Source organism: Equus quagga, chromosome 8 (genome assembly GCF_021613505.1).
Source record: "Equus quagga isolate Etosha38 chromosome 8, UCLA_HA_Equagga_1.0, whole genome shotgun sequence".
Lineage (NCBI taxonomy): Eukaryota > Metazoa > Chordata > Mammalia > Perissodactyla > Equidae > Equus > Equus quagga.
Genome location: NC_060274.1, coordinates 117523687 through 117544418, shown reverse-complemented (window position 1 = coordinate 117544418; position 20732 = coordinate 117523687). Strand labels below are relative to the sequence as shown.

The following is a 20732-nucleotide window of genomic DNA, read 5'->3' as shown; positions in this document are numbered from 1 at the left end:
TAAGAAGGGAGGGGACTCAGAGTAAGGCCTCAGCCTTAGTTCCCAAATTCTCTGCCATGTCACGTGGTTGGTCGCGGAAGGACTCTGGAGCATGCCTTGCCCTTTTGTGAGAATTAAAGGAGAAGAATGTTGGAGGTGGTGCAGAGAGCAGTTTCACAATATAAACACACATGCGACCTATCTTTCTGTTTTAAAAATAGAACGAAGCAATTGAATTATGTCGTAAAACCAGTTAAGTGGCTGATATTTATGAAACCCTTCTGGATTTTTTTTAAAAGTATTTGTTATTTGACTGAGTTTAACTGGACTGAGCTCCCTGCCCACCACCAGAAAAATCAATGACGTATATAAATGTAAATGCAGCATAAAACCTTCCCCCAAAACCTCTCTTCTAGGATGCAGATGGGGGAGAAAGAAGGGTAATGGTTTGAATATATTTAAATGTATTTGAATATATTTAATTAAATATAATTAAATGGTTTAAATATATTTAAAAATATATTTATGATAAATATTTTTAAATAAAACATTTAAGTTTACTAAACATATTTAAATATAATTTATATGTTTATATATTTAAAAATGAAAGGTTGCCTTTTGTAACTGGGCCTCGAAATCCTTATGTGTCAGGGGACTGCAAGCCCAGACGTGGCATCCTACACCACCACCTGCCTCATCCTGCTTGTCCCCGGAGCTGGAGAATGGGGCTCTTGAGAGGGAGAAAGCAAGCCAAAGGATTTCTTACAAACTCTCTTCGAGTAAGAATTTTGTTTCTGTGAACTCCTCTCTTCCACATTTCCACCACGCTGAGTTTGCAGCCCTGCCCACGAGAAAGAGGTTCTCATCAGAGAGCACAGGGAGCTGCTGGGTTCCAGAGACACAAGGTGCCCAGGATGCATGTTGGCAGAGGCAGAAAAATAACCAGGTCGCCCCAGCTCAGCAGGAGCATCGCCACAAGACAGTTTAAAGGGCTCCTGTTCCTCCTGGACAGGTGAGGGTCCAGGCCAGAGCCGAGAGTTCATTTCTCTCTCTCCATCTGCCAATCAGTAGACCGGGGCCTCACTGATAATTGCACTCTCAAGGTAATGGCTTGTTTAAGTAATTGATGATGTTTGTCCTCACTGGGGAATCTTAGTACATCAAAAGATGTTGAGAAAACCAAAATTCACCTAGAGTCTGAATTAATCACTTTGTCAAGCACAACAAAGGCTGTCTTGCTTTGCTAATAATCCCAAATGAGGCAGCAACCCTTAGTTAAATAAGGAAACTATGGTGTCTTTAATTAATCTTTCAAAGAACTCAGATTCGCTTTATTTTTATGAAAATATGGGGAAATGCATGCAGAGCTGGTATTTTCCAAACTTCTCAAGTGTAGGAAGGGTGAGACCTGGCTTCACTGAAGTTCATAGAAAAGGATCTGAGGGCTCTAGTTGACCACAAGGTGAGCATGCGTGTCTGTACCTGGGTCAGAGGAAGTTAGAGTCAGTCTGTGCCTCCAAATGCTGCCCTGTGGCCCCAGCACCTCCCCTGCCCCCAGGCTCAGGGTGCCGCTGAACATGGGCCCCATCCCCGGGACAGCTGCCTCAGCCTTTCTGGGCTGCACCTCAGAACCCAGCCACCCTCCAGCCTGCTCACTGGCTGAGTTTCTGATTCCAAATCGTCTCTCAACCCTCTCTTCACCAGGCAACTCCAGCTTCCCCTTTCCTCCCCCTCACCCCCTCCCAGAGCTCCAGGCCAGTCTGAGTCCTTTGCTGACACTAGTCACACTGCAGGGACTCAAGAACATGCGGGTCAGAGCCCTGGCATCCTGCGTGCCCAGAACGGGAGGCTGGATGTGTGGCTGTGTTGGTGTGATCCCAGCAGCACAGCCATCTTTCAAAGAACTTTGCCAGCCCTAAGGCCACTTGGAAGCCAATGAGCAGGATGACGGGATGGAGTCTGGAAGCCACTCAGTTCATTTCAGCGATACTTACAGAGCGTCGTTACCCTACAAAGGGCGAGACACACCCCCGAAGAGTGTATCCTACAGGAAACAGATGGGGAACGGAGATTTCCCTTGCACTTGAGAAGCCCAGATAACTGCCTTCCGTGTACTTCTTATCCGACCTAGTTACTCCCCATGGCTTCTAAACTGGGCCACGTCTGACTCTTTCCATCAATCCTCATCTGCAATCGACCACCAAGTACTGTCAATCCTGCCATGAAAACGTCTCTCCAGTGAGTTCTCCTTACTTCTGACTGGCACTGCCGATTTCAGGCCCTCAATGTCTCTCCCTTGGGCGTGGGCTCTTCAACATGTCCTAAACTGGCCTCCCAGCTTCCAGTTCCTCCCCTCATTCAGCGATCTGCTGTCTACGATAGTGCCAGAATAATCTGGCTAATGAGCAAATCTGACCATGTTGTGACCCGATTCAGAATTCATCATTGGCTACCTGTCACTTTTAGACCAAACACTAAACTCCTTTATTTGGCGCATAGGGCCCTTTGATGGTCAACTCTGGCCTGCCTCCCCAGCCTCACTGCAGGTGGTCTCTGTCCCCCACCTTAAGACTCTGGCAATCTTTCTTGACTTGGACATTTCTAGTTATGCCAGCTTGTTTCACTCTTGCAGCCTTTTATTCATGCTGTTCTCCAGGGCCAGGACTAAGATGAGGCACGTGAGGCACCCAGGGCACAAAACTGAAGGAGGCGCTCACTGTCAGGGATGTGCCTCCTTTAACCTTGCACTCCAGGTACCTGCTCACCTCACCCTGGGCCCAGCACACTCTTTTCTCTGCCTTGTGTGTCCACCCTCTTTCTCCACCTGGCAAGTCTTGGAGGCAACTCCTCCAAGAAGCCACCCAGACTATCCTGGGCACACGGAGACATTTTCCTTGGCCACTGGCTCCCTAATGGCAGAGGGATTACAAACAAAGAGTAGGAGAGCTCAGTGTATTGTTTGTAGGAATATAATCCTGTCTAAGTTCATTATTTACTGTACCTGGTTCTGTTTCCATCATGTGGTCTTAGTCATCTGTAGTTAATCCTTTTGTTTTTATGAAGTCCTTAAAAAACCCTTTAGGCCTTGTTGTGAAAGAGAGACATCTGCCTAGAGTGAACCCCAACAGACAATTAAGTTAGGGCCCAGAGAGGGCAGAGGGGGTTACTCCTGCCTCTGTGTCCTCCATAATAATAATGAGCAGTTACAGAAGATTTCCCAAGGGGCAGAAGCTATTCTAAGTGTTTCCCACGTATTAACTCATTTATTCCTCTCCCTACTCTGGGTGGAAGGTGCTATTATGATCATCTTCATTTTGCAGATGGGAAAACTAAGGCTCAGGAGATTAAGTAACTCATCCAAGGTCACACAGCTGGTAAGTAGCAGAGCTAACATTCGAACCCTTGCTCTTTGGCTCTAGAGTCTGTGCTCTTAGCTAGCAGCTTCTACGGTCTCTCATTTTACATTTCCAGAGATGCACATGGCCTAGAACCCAACTGTCTACAAGACAAGGGGCGCAGAAAGCCGTGCTTTGCTCACTTCTGTGGGTTAAGGGCTCTGAGGTCTCCGTGAAAAGGGAGATGCCATTCACAGGACTCTATTATCCCCTGGGACAAAATCAACTGATCAGATTAGCCACTGAGTCTGCAGGGCCCCAGACTTGAAACAAGGACAGGTAAATTTGAAGTGAAGACCCTGCCTGTGCAGAGTAGAAGGACTGTTTCTTTGGCCGGTAGAGTTTCATCATCTCTGAGTAGCACGGGGGCATTGGGTACTTGTAGTAGTTGCAGAGAATGATTCTAAGTTCTCTTGCATCTAGCCTCGTAGGTGCTCAAAAAATATTTGCCAGTTGGATGTGAGGTTATGTCTTCATAAACCCAGCCAATATTTCCATCTTTCTATTGCACCATGACTGACCCAAAAGCCTGGAACAGGCCTGGGAGACCCAATTCTGTCTCCCAGCTTGGCAGACGACTTAAAGAGCTTGGACAATCAAAATGACAAAAGAATATTGTGAGTGTTTCAAAAATATTTATAATCCCACTGCATCTTGTTTGTTACTGTAATTCCCAAATCTTTGTGTTGACCTAGTTCTTGGCAAGTTCACTCATTGGCCTTTGATTACCTCTTTACTATAGTGAGCAACTAGGGGTCCAACTGGAAATTGTATAAAACAAGGTCAGAAGGCATTAGCTCCAGTCTAAGATCACGAAAAGTCTCAGTGCCCTGTGCTCATCAGCGTGGTTGCTTCTGGGTCTCGCCCCTCTGGGTGACCAGAACCTGAACCAGACACACAGACCCACAGAACCTGCCTGACCTTTCCCATGGCCGACCCATCTGGGTTTTGCGTCTTGCCTGCCTCCTACACTTTATAATCCCTTGTATAAATATTATCCCTTTTCCTAGTCCTGGCTCATCCTAGCCATTCCTATCTCGTCACCTGTATTAGTTATCTACTGCTGTGTAACAAATTATTCCAAAACCTAAGTGGCTTAAAACAACAAACATTTATTATCTCACACCATTTCCAAGGGTCAGGAATCTGGGAGTGGATTAGCTAGGTGGTTTTGGCTCAGGGTCTAGCATGAGGTTCCAGTCAAGCTGTCAGCTGGGGCTTCAGTGATCTAAGGCCTGCCTGAGCCTGGAGGGTCTGCTTCCATGCCCACTTTAGTAGCCCTTGACTGTCTTCACAATGTGGCCTCTCCCTAGCACTGCTCAGAAGAGCAACTGGCCTCTCCCCAAACAAGCAATCTGAGTAAGAGAGAGAGAGAAAGAGAGAGAGAGAGAGAGAGAGAAAGCACAAGCCCAAGATGGAAGCCTCAGTCTTTTATAACACAACCTTGGAAGTGACATACAGCGTTCTACTGGTACAGTGGGAGAAGGGACTATACAAGGGTGTGAATTTCAGGGGACAGGGATCACTAGGGACCATCTTGGAGGTGGCCACCACATCACGTATGCCCCAGTGTGGACAAATTTAATTTAAGTGTATGCTCTTCCAAAGTTTCACCTTGGGTTTTTCAAGTTGGTAACTAAGCCTTGTAAGGTCTATAAGCTGTTACCTTCTATGATGTGGTACTGAAACAAGATGTAGTTGTTCCATTCATCATTCCATAAAGATGTATTTGGTGCCTACTCTGTGCCAGGCACTATGCCAGACGCCACCATACTTCAGTGAGAGAATGGATAGGGTCTACTTGACTTTCACTGGAAAACTAAAATCAAGGAAACTTCAGACTAGGGTGAATAAAAGTGGATTTGAAGCCTTCAGAAAATCATATGGTTAACAATAGCTAACCTTTTCCAAGCATTTGCCATGGGTCAGGATTGTACCAAAGACTTTATAAACAGTGTGGCCTTTAATCTCCACCGGCATCCTTGTTATGTCCATTAAATGATGGGGACACTGAGACTTATAGACAGGCCCCAGGGACTAGACCACTGGTCAGTGGCCAGGCCACAGCTCAGACCTGGTCTGTCTGAGGGAAGGGCCTGAGCCTCTAGCCAGGCCTCTGACAGATCTGTCCTGTCTCAGCAAGGCCCGTGAGAGAAAGGAGACTGCACTCCTCTCCTAGTGCCGCCATAACGAAGTACCACGAGCTGGGGCCTTACAGCAATAGAAATTTATTCTCTCACAGTTCTGCAGGCCAGAAGTCTAGAGTCAAGGTGTTGGCAAAGCTGTGCTCTCTCTGAGCTCTAGGGTAGGATCCCTCCTTGCTCTTCCAGCTTCTCATGGATGCTGGCCATCCTTGGACTTCCTGGCTTGCAGCCCCATCAGTCCAGCCTCTGCCTGCATCATCACGTGGCATTCTTCCTGTGTGTCTATGTCTTCATGTCGTCCTCACTCTGGGTGCCTCTGTGTCCAAGTTTCCTTCTTCTTATAAGGACATCAGTCATGAATTAGGGCCCACTATAATCCAGTATAAACTCATCTTAACTTGGTTACGTCTGCAAAGACCCTGTTTCTGAGTAAGACCACATTCTGAGGTGCCTAGTGGACGTGAATTTTGGGGAGACACAACTCAACCTGCTACAAAGACCATCAGAGCTGTCAGCAGCCCTGGAAAAGACCTCAAGAAAATAATCCATGTGAGTATATTAATGGGAGGTATCTTCCTGACCACCCTGGGGACAGAGAAGGCAAGATGGAAAGAAACTGGCCCTAATGAAAGAAAACACTAATTCAAAAACATTTTTTTTCCTGGCTCACTCTGAATGTTGTGCTTTTTTAATTTTGTCGAATGGGTTTTTGGGTTTTGGTGGGGGTTTTTTTTTACTATTTATTATTACTATACTTACTAATCTATATTTTACTTGTTTTAGTCAGCACTCCCTTTTCATAGGAAAAAAGGAAGTGACATTTTGTGGTTGATTTTGGATCGCAAGAGCACCTCCCTGTTCAGACTCGCCAGTGACTTCCTGGAGGGGCCTGTGTACTAGTATATGGAAGTGAGATCAAAACCTCTTTTATCTTGGAAAGAGCAAGTTAAATTCATCGTGTGTAACAGGCCTGGTGTTACTGGGACACACCCTTTCTTCTTTCAGCCACTAGCCAGCACCAAGGGGTAGGTTCTGGAAAGGCAAGAGATCCTAAAACTTATTTCTTCTTTAATAACCCAGTAGGGCTCTAGCACCCATGAGAATATTTAAAACAATTCTGGAACTATTTATGTTTTCAGCCATGGCCATTTGTTGGCATAACAGCATCCATAAATTTACTGTCCAGTGTAGAACAATGAAATTTGTCCTAAACCATACAGCTCACAATTTACAAGGGTGTCCCCTGGTTGTTGTATTTCAGGGAACGGTGACCACACTGTGCTTTCTGCATTCAGGCTTCTTCTGGTCTTCTGGACTTCAGAAATGCCTCGCCTTAGTCCTGCTTTTCCAGACTGGAGTTGGATCCTTTTTGTGGCAGCTGCTTCCTTCCCCGCCTCATCCCCCGAATCAATATTTACTCTTCTCAGAGTATGTTCTAGCTCCATCATCGCTCAGCCCTTGACCTCCATTGCTTATTCAGCTAGAAATTCCTGGGTATGTCCCCAGACTCAGGCCAGGTCCAAGCTGAGCCCCTATACTGAGCTCGTGATTCTGCTTTAGCAATCCTGGTGCTAGTCCACCATTCCATAGCCAAGACCCACCACGACCCGCCATGTCAGTGTCTTAGCGGACAAATTCTGCATCAGCATCTGTTATTTTTTTCAGAGATCATTGTTTTCATTTACAATAAAAATCCAAATATCTATTAGCTTTAAATTTTTGTTTGTTTTTCTTTGTTTTTGTTTCTTGTTTTATTTTGTCTTGTCGCTCATGGCCACTTTCTGCTTTGCATTCCTGTGATATTTCAGGAGTAGAGCTTTCCCAAAGTATCCTCTTCAGCCTGGGAGCCATGACAAACACATGTGGAGCAGATCTGAACCTACCCGTAGCCTGCAAGAGAGCTACCCCAGCCGACCCACGGACTATGAGAGAAATCAATGTTGTTGTCTGCCAGTGAGTTTGGTGTTGTTTGTTACACAGCATTGTTGCAGCAGTAGTTAACTAATACAGGTCAATTCACTGAACTTCTCTGGACCTTCACTTCCTTCTGTAAAATGAAGCTGTTGGATTGTAATCAAGGTGCTCAACCTTTTTCCTACCCCTCCACAACTAAGGGCTCTAGCATATACCCAACAGTAACAGAGACAAAATATACCAGAGTCAAATATTGCAAAGCACTAAAGCACTATTGAGAAGGGCTGGGATGTTCGTTCCATTTAGGAATTAGGGACTTCTTAGGGCCTTGGAGAGCATTATTTCAGTGGACAATGGAGCAGAGGCCCCATTGCAGGGCTGAAAGGTAAATGGGAGGTGAGAAAGTGAACAAGTATGGGGTCCTCTCTCAGGAAACTTGGCTGGCAAGAGAAGGATGAGTGGAGTGGTAGCTGGGGTGGAGCATACAGTCAAAGAAGAGGTGGTTGGTTAGTTGGTTGGTTGGTTGACTGACTTACAGTGTTTTAAGATGGAGACAATTGAATCTGCAAAGAAGCATTTACAATGTCATGGTTAAGGGATAACGAAGGTAAGGGCTTGGACAAGAGTGCGGGAAACAAGAGGTCTAGTCTACAAGAGAGAGTTGAGTGAGGCTCACCAGGATGCATTTACTGACGTGATTGATATGCATCATTTACGTGTCAGATTCTCAAACCAAAGGGCAAGGCAAGTACCAACGAAACAAAGACCAAATGAAACATAGAATTGTGCTGTTACTGTTCAAATTAGGGGATAAATGTAAATTTTGTCACAGGAAAATCTGAAAGATGTCTGGAAAGTAAATTGAGTTTAAAGCTTGGTTATTGAGCACTTTTCAAGAATTAGATTTTCTTTTGTTTTTAAACACCTACAACTAAGACATAAACAATTGTCGTCAACACACTAATAATAATGTATGTTGATGTAAGATTTACCATTCACAAGTGCTCATACTCCCTTTGAAGGAGACTGGAAAAGCATGACTGTCTGCACTTCACCATTGGAAACTGAAGCTCAGAGAGGCAGCTGACATCTCAGACCTTCTTCCTGAGAAAAATCCACTCTTCTCAACTGCCTTTCTTCCCAATCTCTCCTAAACCTGCTGCATTCTGGCTTCTGTCCCCACCACACCATCAGTGACCATCTCCATCATCACCTAAGACTTCTTAGCTGCTAAATCCAATAGATATTTTTTAAACCTCATCTTATTTGTTCAAAGCCAAAAGTACTTACTTTTGGTATAAGCCCAAGGTCATTCAAAATGAGGCTACTTGTTCAAGTAAGGCTCTCTTCCCTTTTTACTTCAATGCATTTCTGAAGATCATATAAGAATTCCAAATGGTGTTAAAAAATAGATAAATAAAATAGAAACAAAACCGTGATCTACCTACCTAGCATCTGTGCAATTATGCTGAGTGCAGCCTGCAGTTACGGAGTAATAATAGCTAACGCTCATTGAACACTGACTGCGCCCAGCACTGCTCCAAGTCCGCTCCAGGTTTTAAGTCATTTAATCCTCCCGCCGCGCTATGAGGCAAGTACTATTATTATCCCTGGTTTACAAATGGGGCAACTGAGACACAGAGACCTTACAAACATGCATAAGGTCACAAAGCTAGCCAGGATCTGAACCCAGGCAATTCTGTTCCAAAGCCCAAACTCTGGACCATCTTACAAATTTGGCATAGGCAGCCAAGATTGACGTGTTTTTAGCGTCTTTTTAAAGGCAGTGTTGACCAATTAACACGCAGCCAAAGGGCTCGAGTGTGGTTCTTTTCCTAACAGGGTTCAACAGTCACCTTTGCACCGTGATTTTGTTTAGCAATCCTTCCTTCCTAAGTTGTGCAGAGATGAACTTTAACCCACAGCCCTGTCTAGCCTGAATTATAAAGACAAAATCTTTTATTAAGATCCATAGTTCAATTCAATGAAATTCGGTTATATAACAAGTGGGGGTGGTAGCTGGTTGCGGTGTATGGAGCCAGAAATGAATGGAAATTCTGTGATGATATTCATAGTAGCAAAGAACAACCAACACGTATTTGTGTCTACATATGCCAAGCATATTCCACACAAAATCCTACATACTATCTCTTTTCATTCAATTTTGTTTGACAAATACGCGCGTGCATATTACCCAATAGAAATGTATTAAGTGCCTCAGGCACAATGCTGGGCACTTAAGGCAAAAGCCAAGTAGACCCAACCCTGCTTACCTTCTAATGTGGGAGCCACGTAAGTGGTCAGAGAGAGAGAAGGTACCAGGTGCCGTGGGGCCAAGAGCACAGGGGATGCAGAAGCTGTTACCTGAATGAAGGGGTAAAGGGCATCCCAGTAAAGGGAAGGAAATTGGCGGTAAACAGCATGGTGTATGGAATGAACTGTGAGCACCAGAGAGCAAAGTGCCAGGTGAGAAGTGATGGAAGTTGACCATGCAGAGGTGGATGGGACCAGCCCAGAGGGCCTCACATGCCAGGCCAGGGAGACTTAATTCCCTAGGAGGGGAGGGCCATGGAAGCGTTTTGTGCAATGGAGCGGCAAGCTTCTGGTGTGTTATTCTGACTGCAGAGTTGGAGGACAAATTTGAGGGACACAAGACAGCAGGCGGGGAAACCAGTTGGGAGGCTATTTCCAGCCTAGGGATGCTATTGAAATCCTGAACTACAGCCGTAGAAGAGCAGATAGAGAGGAAGGGGTATTCAGGGAACACTTAGGAAACAAGATAGGCAAGACTGTGGGTTGGTTGACTGTCAGGGGTGAGGAAGAGCTGGCATGGGTGGGAAAGTGCCATATGCTGAGAGGCAGGGACTGCCATCCCTCTCTTATCTAAGGAAACCAGCAAGGATGGAGTGACTTGCCCAAGATGCAAAAGTCTATCTGCTCTAAACTGTAGAGGCCTAGCTGATTTCCACAATGCCACATGTCTCCTGAGAACTTCCCAATCACCTCCCTCTACCATCTCTTATATCGTGAGATGATGCTACCAATTTTGGTCACTCGCTGTGTACAGATAGAGTTCAAACCCTTCAGTGTATAACTGGCTGTGCTTTACAATGCTTACAGCCTGCGGGCCCCGGATGCCTATTGATTTGCAAAGGTAGGGAGGGGGTACATGAGATATTTTCAACATTTCAAAAAGCCTGATGTAAATTGCACATTTATTGACAATAAGATTGTGCAGGTTAACTGAAATGTCAAGTTTCTTTGCTTTGGAGTGGAATTATAACTTGGTACACTAGTGCTGGTTATCTCATTGATCTGCTCTCCTCATTGGCAGAGCTTCCATCAGCTTGTCTCTGAATAATTAAAATGGGAAAATAAATCAATCATTACTTAAATATGCATTGTTGTTTGGACAATAGAACATGGGACCTGTGGGGAAATAATATAAACAGCGGATGTTGTTGGAGAGTTTAGATAGCATTGCATTAAACTGTGGGGATTAGGGATCAATGGAAGAGTGAAGGAGGAAGGGTTGTCCTTTGATGCCTCTCTGCCGGGGGTGGATGCCTCCTAGCTCCCCAATACTATTGTCAGTATACCCAGCTCAGACCCCCCGTGCTCTGTGCTCCCCACTTATTACGTCTTCTAAATGACTGGTCCTGCATTCTATCCCATCCCCTCCTTCTGCATCGGAGCCTTGCTCTTCAGTTTCTAATGTGACTGTTGCTCCACCTCTCTGAATTTGTGGGGATGCTGTCTACTGCACAGCAGCAAGGCTGAACCAGCGCTCAGCCTAGAAGACTTTCAGCATCCAATGAGAGTGTGAACTAAGAAGTCATTGATTCACGCTTTCAACGAGCCGTGTGCAAGGCATTCTGCCAGGTGTGGAGAACACCATGCCACTAGTGTGCAAGAGGGAGGGAGATTGATCCTACCCTCCCCTGTGCTTGCACCCACACACGTAACGGTAACCATTTGAAAGCAGTGCTGCTATCTCAGTCACCTGAGGGATGACTATGATCATTAACATTTAGAGAGTAGCCACTATGCACGAGGTACTCATTGGCTTAAGATTCAGCCCCTGCCCCCAGGTACCTATAGTCAGGCTACAAAGATCAGACACGTGCACAGACAATAAAATAATACAGTCAGAGCCAAGATGGCGATGGAGGCAGAAAACACTACTGGAGTTCCAAGGAGGCAGGGCTCGTTGAGGACTGGTCTGGTTAAGGATACCTTCAAGAAGAGTGACATTTGGACAAGATTTTGAAGGATGGGTAGGATTTAGTTAAACAGAGAGGGGAGGGTATGCAGGCAGCAGGGACTGTGATGAGCAAAGTGTGGACAAGAAGGGGCATATTGTGTGCAGGCAGGAGGGAAGCGCGCAGGAGGACTGGGGGCACCTTTCAGCTCCAAATGTGGCGGCAGCTGCTGGTTTGGGCGCACGGCACTGGTTCTCCCCAGGGCATGGATGTGTAGTGCTTGAGAAACAGGGTTTTCCTTGAAGCTCCTATTTGTAGAGGTTGGTCTTGCTTTCGGGCCATCTCTGACACCATTTTTCCAGATACTTTTGAGCAAAAAAATGGCCATCCTCTTCCTGGGACTGTCTTCAGGAATTGCTGTCTGCTGAGGCAAAACCTAAGAAGCATACCTTTGCAAGGACAATGGGAGGTTTAGGATGGCCCTGCAGTGTGGCCCTGCGCCAGACTCTTCAAGGAGGCTGAGAACAGCTCAGAGAGCAGGGCTCCCAGGGTCTCCCCACGCAGCCCCCAGGAAGTCGTGCAATATCACTTATTTCTGGTAAATCAGGAACAAAGTGGCTCATAGTAATTGAAGCACCAATCCACAGCAGCATGAGCACCTGCTCCTGTCTCTTCTCTCCCCAAAGTCTTGTCCCCATGTCCAGAGGTACGTTATTTTTGCAAGCAAAAACAAGTCTCTGTAACACTGCTGAGGTTCCCAGAGATGGGACACTTATCCTCAAGGGCAAATGATGGCCTATTAAGTTAGTGGTTATTATGGCATTCAAGGGTAGAGGGAAGGGTTCATTCTACAGCTTTATTTCTGGAAGAGCCACTGTCCTTGAAGGAAAAGTGCTACCAAGCGTATACTCAAGCAGCTCAGTGAAGCACTAACATAAATCCGATGATTTGCTTTGTTTATGGAATGAATGAGATTCTTCTTTCATTTCTGCCCAAGAGTAGATGCTACCAGAAGCCTGAACTCCTTACTAGATGAGAGAAGATATGATCATAAGTATTAAGACTATGGCTATTGTTTTCTTTAAAAAAAACTAAACTAAATTAAACTAAGAAAAGCTCATATACCTAATGAGTGTGGCCCTTCAAAAGACTTCTCAGGCTTCCAGAACTAGTTCATAAACCTCTGAGTAAGTAACAATGAGCCTTATTGTTTTATACTCACATTTTGTTTTGGATTGAAAATCATATTATTTAGTCTAATCACCTATTTGCCAAAATTTGGGCTGTTTTAAAAAAATCAATCCATTCTCAACAAAGATGACAATTTGTTGCCTTGAAGGCTGTCAAAAGACTACATCTATACACTAAGGACCATTCCCAAAGAAAAGTGTTAAGAATGAGCTTTCTGATAGAGGCATTTCTGCAGTAAAGGTTTAGCCTATCAGGAAAATGCCTTTGAAGGTCATAAAATTCATTTGGCTGTATAAGTTCTGGTGTGTATGCTAAAATAATCAGTCACGTTACTTTATAGTCACACCTCGTACTCTCGTTCTGGAAAATCAATAAAGTGAGGAGAAGGCTAGGGATATTGTGTATAACTATTTAAAAGAGAGAAAACAAACAATAATATTCTGTGAAAATGGTCCTCGAGGAAGCACAGACCTAGTTTTCATAAGCAGGCTCAATTTTATCTCCAAGCTCATCGCTGAGTTATTAAAGCAAAATACCTATCATATCCTAGACAAAAAGACAAAAAATAAAAAAGGGAAATAGCATGCATCCTTCTCTCAATGCACTGGGGCACTGGAAATTATCCGTGGCCTTTAAAATGTGTTTCCAAAATGTGTCCATTATTCACACTCTTAATGTTTTGTTCCACCACATGTTACAAACCCTGATGTTGCCCTCACCTGTGCTGCTTCCCCACCTGAAATTTTCTCCTTCCCCTCGTCTGCCAAGTCAATTCTTGCCTGCATTTCAAGACGCTTCTGTTTTCCAAAGCCACCTCTGACTGGCTGGCAACCCAGCAAGGCTGAGGGACTGGGGCTGGAAGGTGAGAAGCAAGAATCGTGCACAAAGCTACAATGAGGCCCCTAAAAGCTGCTTCTAGATTGTATTTCCAGGCCTCTGGGACACTCTGTCAGTGCCATGGGAACTGCCACCGAGGATGAGGAGGGTGTCCAGGTGAAAGAGGGAGCAGTCACTTGGGGACCACTTGAGCTTTATCAGGTTTGTTTTTACCAGCAGCTGCTAGGTTCATCACAGACCCGCCATAGCATCAACAGATGAAGCAGTCATGGAGTCCAGATCTAGAAGGCGCTCGGTGGCCTTTCACTTTGTTGATAATTTCCTTTGCTGTGCAGAAGCTTTTGTTTGATCTTGTTCCACGTATTTATTTTTGATTTTGTTGCTGTGCTTTTAGTGCCATATCCGAAACGTCATTGCCAAGACCACTGTCAAGAGCTTCCCCCATGTTCTTATCTAAGAGTTTTACAGTTTCAGGTCTTACATTTACATCTTTAGTGTATTTCAAGTTTATTTTTGTGTATGGTATAAGGGTTCAATTTCATTCTTTTACATGTGATTATCCAGTTTCCCCAACGTCATTTATGAACAGACTGTCCTTTCCCCATTGTGTATTTTTGACTACTTTGTCAAAAGTTAATTGACTGTATATGCATGGGTTTATTTCTGGATGCTTCATTCTGTTCCATTGGTCTATGTTTCTGTTTTTATGCCAGGACCATACTGTTTTGACCTCTGTAGCTTTGTAAGATAGTTTGAAATCAGAAAATGTGATGCCTCCAGCTTTGTTCTCCTTCCTCAAGATTGCTTTGGCTATTTGGGGTCTTCTGTGGTTCCACACAAATTTTGGGATTTTTTTCTATTTCTTTGGAAAATGCCATTGGAATTTTGATAGGAATTGTGTTGAATCTGTAGATCATTTTGATTGGTATGGATATTTTAACAATATTAATTCTTCTGTGAACGTGGAATATCTTTCCATTTATTTTGTTTCATCTTCAGTTTCTTTCATTAGTGTCTTATCATTTTCAATGTACAGATCTTTTACCTCCTTAGTTAAATTTATTCCTAAGTATTCTATTCTTTTCTTTCTTTTTTTAGTATTCTATTCTTTTGATGCTATTGTAAATGGGATTATTTTCTTTCTTTTTTCAGATAGTTTCTTGTTAGTATACAGAAATGCAACTGATTTTTGTATGTTGATTTGTGTTGTGCAAATTTAATGAATTCATTAACTAGTTTTAATAGCTTTTTGGTAGCATCTTTAGGATTTTGTATATATAAGATCATGTGATCGGCAAACAGAGACAGTTTTACTTCTTTTCTGATTTGGGTGCCTTTTATTTCTTTTTCTTGCCTAATTGCTCTGGCTAGAACTCCCAGCATTGTGTTGAATAGGAATGGTGAGAGTGGGCATCCTTGTCTTATTTCTGATCTTAGAGGAAAAATTTCCAGCTTTTCACTGTTGAGTATGATGTTAGCTGTGGGCTTGTCATATATGGCCTTTATTATGTTGAGGTACATTCCTTCTACGCCTAATTTGTTGAGAGTTTTTATTATGAAAAGAAGTTGGATTTTGTCAAGTGCTTTTTCTGCATCTATTGAGATGATCATACAATTTTTATCCTTCATTCTCTTCATGTATCACATTTATTGATTTGCAGATGTTGAACCATCCTTGCATCCCAAGGAGCAATGGTTTATTTTATTTTATTTTATTTTATTTTATTTTATTTTATTTTATTTTCAGGGAAAGATTTGCTCTGAGCTAACATCTGCTCCAATCTTCCTCTTCTTTTTTTTCCTCCCCAAAGCCCCAGTATGTAGTTGTATATCCTAGTTGTAAGTCCTTCTAGTTCTTCTATGTGAGCCACTGCCACAGCATGGCAACTGAGATACAGGTGGCATGGTTCCACAACTGGGAAGCAAACCCAAGCCACCAAAGTGTTGGGCGCCGAACTTTAACCACCAGGCCATTGTTGCTGGCTCAGCAATGGTTTCTCTTAAATACAGCCTTGGACTAAATGTGGATCTAGAATTAGAATCCAGTTCTTCCACATATAAAGCAAGCTGTCTGAGAAAGAAACTTCCAAGTACAGTGATGAACTTTTTCATTATAGTCTTAAGTCTTAATAATCACCAATCACATTTTACTTTAACCTGATCTTAGAACGAGACTTGATCAGAACACTAACTCACCCTGATTCCTGTTTTAATGTCCAATTGATTCATACCTCTGGGTCTTGGGCTCCCTGAGCTTTAAATGCAGCTTGGCATTCAAAGTCCTTCCACCTTTCCAAGACAGCTCTTCTCAGCCTCCACCGTCTACCTATATTTACCTGCTGTGACTGTTTAGCTACTTAATGGAACAGCCACAGTTTACCTTTCTCACTGCCCCATGAGCTGATACTGTCTCTCATTACTCCAATGTCCCCGGGACATTCTTCTCTGCTGTAGAAATAGTGACATTACAACCCTAAAACACCCATGCCCAAAGTATAAAATTGCTTTCCTCTTCACTGCTAGAGAAGAGTAATTTCCTACTCTTTTTAGAAAAGTTTCTCGTTTGTCGTTCTGTAATTCATACTTATTAAAGAAATATGGAAGATGACAAAAGACTAAAAGAAGGAATAAAAATAATCCCACCACTGAAAGAAAAGCACTTTTAATATTTGGCTATTTCCTTACGCTCTTTCAGAAAGAATAAAGAAATCTTTATCTTACCAACAGGAATCCACCTGCCAATTCTTAGATATGCTTGTAAGTTTAAATACAGTAGTGCTTAAGGTGCCTCGAGCAATATTCAACCGGTGCAATTTATCTCATACATCAAATCTTTTCCAGAAGTCAGAATTTCAAACAATTTTATACAGACAAATTAGTTTTTAAAATGTCTTATCACGTGTGTTAATCACTTTCGCCTGTGCTTCAAGTAACTTCTAGCTAATATATTCTCCATCCGCGGCGGAGCAGCTCCCATCCTCACAGACCCCAGTTCACGCTGCTCAGCCATGTAACTGTCAACTTAAGTGATCGTCGTTGAAAAATTGTGTCAAATGCAGTTTAGGGAAAACTGTCAAAATATACTCCGCCTATTTTGTAACGGTCTCTTTTTAAATGAAATTAACTCTTTTGTCTTCTTTCCAAATTCGCACATCCACTTGGTAATTGAGAAGTGTTTATTAAGCACACGCCATGGTTTCTGCTCTGCGAGGTGAGAGGGGATGCAAAAACAGTGCACCTGCAACAGTTAGAAAAGTGGACACCAAGTTGGTGCAAACTGAAAACACAATGGGCTTTCAGGAAAGGGAGTGATTCACGAGGGCAAAGGAATTAAGATTTGTACTGAACTGTGAGGGCTAAGAGAAGAACCAGCAAGAAAAATACCAGCAGAGAGTCGAGGCTGGAATAGCCTTCAGCCAACCCTTATTAGGCACCAACTACATGCCAGGCATTGTGAGAGATACGGGAGGATGAGAGACGAAAAGCAGCCCTGAGTGGGGGCTGGTAAGTGCCTTGGGAAAACAGGAAAAGTTTTCCTGAGGAGACTCCCTGAACTTAGCATTGAAGGAAGGGGAGGAGGAAGGGAATTCCAAGAAGGGCGCCTAGCAAAGACAAAGATATGGATACACGCCATGACATGACCATTCACAGAACCACATACAGCTCAGAGTGTCAGGGAGAAGGGGGCCAACAAGGCAACTGAAAGAGACAGGAGCCAAAGCCTAAGTCCCAGGTCCTGGGCTGATGAATGTGTACTTCTTAACTTGACCCCCGTCAACCACATGCTAGGAGAACACAAGTTTCTGGAATTGCAATGAGATATGAGCCCTCGCCTCTGCCTTGAAAGAACACACAGGCTGGTTGGGGAGGCAAGAAGCAGTCCTCCCAATCTTACCTCCTCAGAGTTTAGGCTCTCCAAGGCAATCTTACCAGGCCCAACAGCTGGGGTAACTCTTAAAGGAAAGACCAAAGAGTTTGAATGTTCAGGAGACGCCACACTCCACAATTTCTCCTCAGGAGCCAGATGGCTGTGGGGGTCTCTCCACCTCCAGCTTTCCCTGAGCACCTCTCTCTCTCCCACATGTGTCTCTCTAGAGAATGAAGTGGGAGGGAGGCCCCACCTCACTCAAGATAATGTCTGTTGCTCAGAGGCTATCTGGAGTCTTGCCTAGAAGAGGAGGGTGGAGACCCAAGGATGGTTCCCTTGAGCTGGATCCAGGGATAGACCCAGGCATGCCCTCCTGCTGCCTCCTCCCCTTCAGCGTTATCTTCTCCAGACTTGCAGCTCACCCTAGAACCTCCAGGTCTCCTCCTGCCTTGGGCGTCTGATCCAGACCTCCTGTCTCCTGACCTTGTACCAGGACTTCACTCCATGCCTGGCACACATTAACAGATCAATAAATATTTTTGTGATAACAACTGGAAGTCAGCCTTCACTTCCTATTCACCACCTCTGGTTCATGCCTTTATCTAATCTCTGTGTCTTTGGCCCAGGTTATTAATATGGCCCCGGGAATAGGTTACAAATGCACAGCTGGCTTGCTAAATGGTGCAGGGTTATTGTCTGTGACTCTCTGATCAATGCTGATTATAAACTCCCAGTTATAGCAGCTTATCAGTCAGGACATATGCCCCTCTCCATGACCAGAGCAACATTAATGTCTGCAGTTCACTCATTCATTCATCAAACATTTATCAAGGCCATACTATATCTCAGGCACTGAGCTAGGAGTTAAGAATAGAAAAAGGAGATAATAAAGACAGAAACAAAAGTGTAGTCAAGTATGTAATATAAACATTGATGCTGTGAGACCACCATGACGACTGAGGTGAGACACGCTTTGAGAATCACAGAGCATAGCTATAGACGAGAAATTAATATTAACAAGCATATTAATAAGAAATTTAAAATATGCCTAAGGCACTAAAGACTTCTTTTCCTCTGCATTTAGGTTACATAGATGATGGTTAATTACAGTGGTTGACACCTACTAAGCACCTACTATGTGTCAGGTACTGCTGTGTGCGTCACTGAGCTCATTGAGATGGCTGGATTAATGGAGTGGGGAGCACCATTTGCTCCTAGTTTTGCGTGTGGCTAGTTTTAAGGCAAGCTAAGCTACACTGAGAAAAGTTCAAAAGATAATTAAACCAGTTAAAAAGCAAAACAGCAGTGGGACTGAAGCTGGGTTTCAGAGCCAATTTCCGAGAAGTAATTTCATCATCATAGAACATCAAACGCGAATTCCATTTTCAGCTATGCAAATTCCAAAAGAATAATACCTCACATTTGCATAATGCTTGATGCTTTTCAAAGTGCTTTCCCAGTTATTAATCTAGAGGAGACTTTATTACCACCGGAAACACAAATTGAAATTCTGTTCAAACTCAAGCTCGCCATTATTTTTTCCACTTTCCCCTCAAAAGCCAGGGCTGCCTAGATCCAGGTGCTTTTGATTGAGTAACTCTAAGAAGTTTAACCGACAGGGTGAATATGCATAAATGTCACATCTTGTGGAGACTTCGATCTGCAGACACAGGAACTTCAATTGAGCCAGACTTTGGAAGACCCCCTGTGCAATTAACAAAGTCACAGGGAGCTACTCTCAGTTCCAATTTGAGATCCTTTCAGGGTCTCAAACTTTGTGGGCTCTGCATGTACTACGTTCATCAGAATCTATTCCCTTCTATCAAACATTGGGAAATTAGTTCCACCTCTTTTTCCAGAAACCTACAGAAATCCCAGCGACTTTGCACAAAGTGGCCCACGATGACAGACAGCTTCTATGTCTTTTTTGTTTTTAATGTACTGTGAGCCAAGAGGCTGAATCCGCTGTAAATCCAACAAGGGGAGAGGGTCTTAGGAAAACGAGGTGAGAAGATATGACAGAGTGCGAGAAAATACTTCTCCTCAAACCTTTCCAATTTGTTTCTTTTTCCATCTCTTTCAAACTTAATTATGTGTAGCGTTCTCAGTCACTGAATCACCAACCTTTCCTGACACCTCAATCTCATGCATTTTAGCAAAAGATTAACCTGGCTGTTTGCTTTTAATTCTGAAGCTGTGTTAATACTCAACTCCCTCTAGATTAGAAAAGAAGAAAAACACACTCCCACATACCCCACCTGGCTCCAGCGAGGCTCCAGGGCTGCTATTTCTGACAACATCACAGTCATTGCAACGTGCTGGCTGCACTTACCATTTCAAGAGGGCCAAGAGGACCACTGACAGGGCCACCGTCACCATGAGGCCATTCACTTCTAGTTGGAGAAAGCTCAAGACTTCCATTGTTCCTCAGAGACCCTAGAGGGGTGGTCCTCCAGAGGAAAGAGGGAGGCTGGGAGCCCTGCTGTTACAGGAACCAGATGGAAGAAGGAATGGGAGACCAAGAAAACATCACATCAAGTGGGTCCCCCAAAATGTGCTCTTTCTCAGAGTGTCTCCTTATAAAGAGGAAGGAAGAGGAGGGGAAAACAAAGGGTTTCAGTGTTATGCAATGAATCAGCAAATTTATTTTCTCGATGACTATGCCGTCAATAAACATTTATGTTAACTTCCCTGGGAAGCAGCCGTGGACCTGGCCCCATGTTTGCTGAGAAACAAAATGGTTGCAACCATAGATTTCTACTTTGACAAGTGGTCCTTAAAAAAAACTCCTCTCCAAAATAATAATAATTCTTCATAATTAAATGAAGATATGGATCAGGAGACTCTGAATATCCCATAAAAATATAGGACCAGACATTAGCCTGATGAAAAATACTGGCTCATGGAGGACATCCATCCTACAAAATTCATTGATTCTTGGGGTCTAATGACTCTTCTGGAGTCAGAGGGATCCTTGGTGACTGGCTGTTGGAACAGACCAAACTCTTGCCTAGGTCAGTGCTCTCATCATGAGTGAGAGAATTTCTTAAATGTCTGAAAGCATATCCATAGGCTTATGTGTGAGTCCTTTGTTTTAGCTCTGACCTTATCTGACTAAAGTAGACTGAATCATTTTTTGCTTATTAGTCAGTATACCACACCTTTGGTGTTGGGGAAGGTGTATGAAAGAGGAAATTGTTCA

General features: G+C 43.8%; 1 protein-coding gene across 1 annotated transcript in view; it reads right to left on the bottom strand.

Annotated features, from left to right (window-relative positions):
- Positions 1-20068, bottom strand: part of TBXAS1 (thromboxane A synthase 1) — a 143908-nt gene extending 123840 nt beyond the window's left edge. The window contains exon 1 of the mRNA XM_046668769.1: positions 19863-20068. Coding sequence (XP_046524725.1) covers positions 19863-19951 — 89 coding nt within the window. The 5' untranslated portion in view covers positions 19952-20068. The remainder of the gene's footprint in view (positions 1-19862) is intronic.
- Positions 20069-20732: the final 664 nt, after the last annotated feature.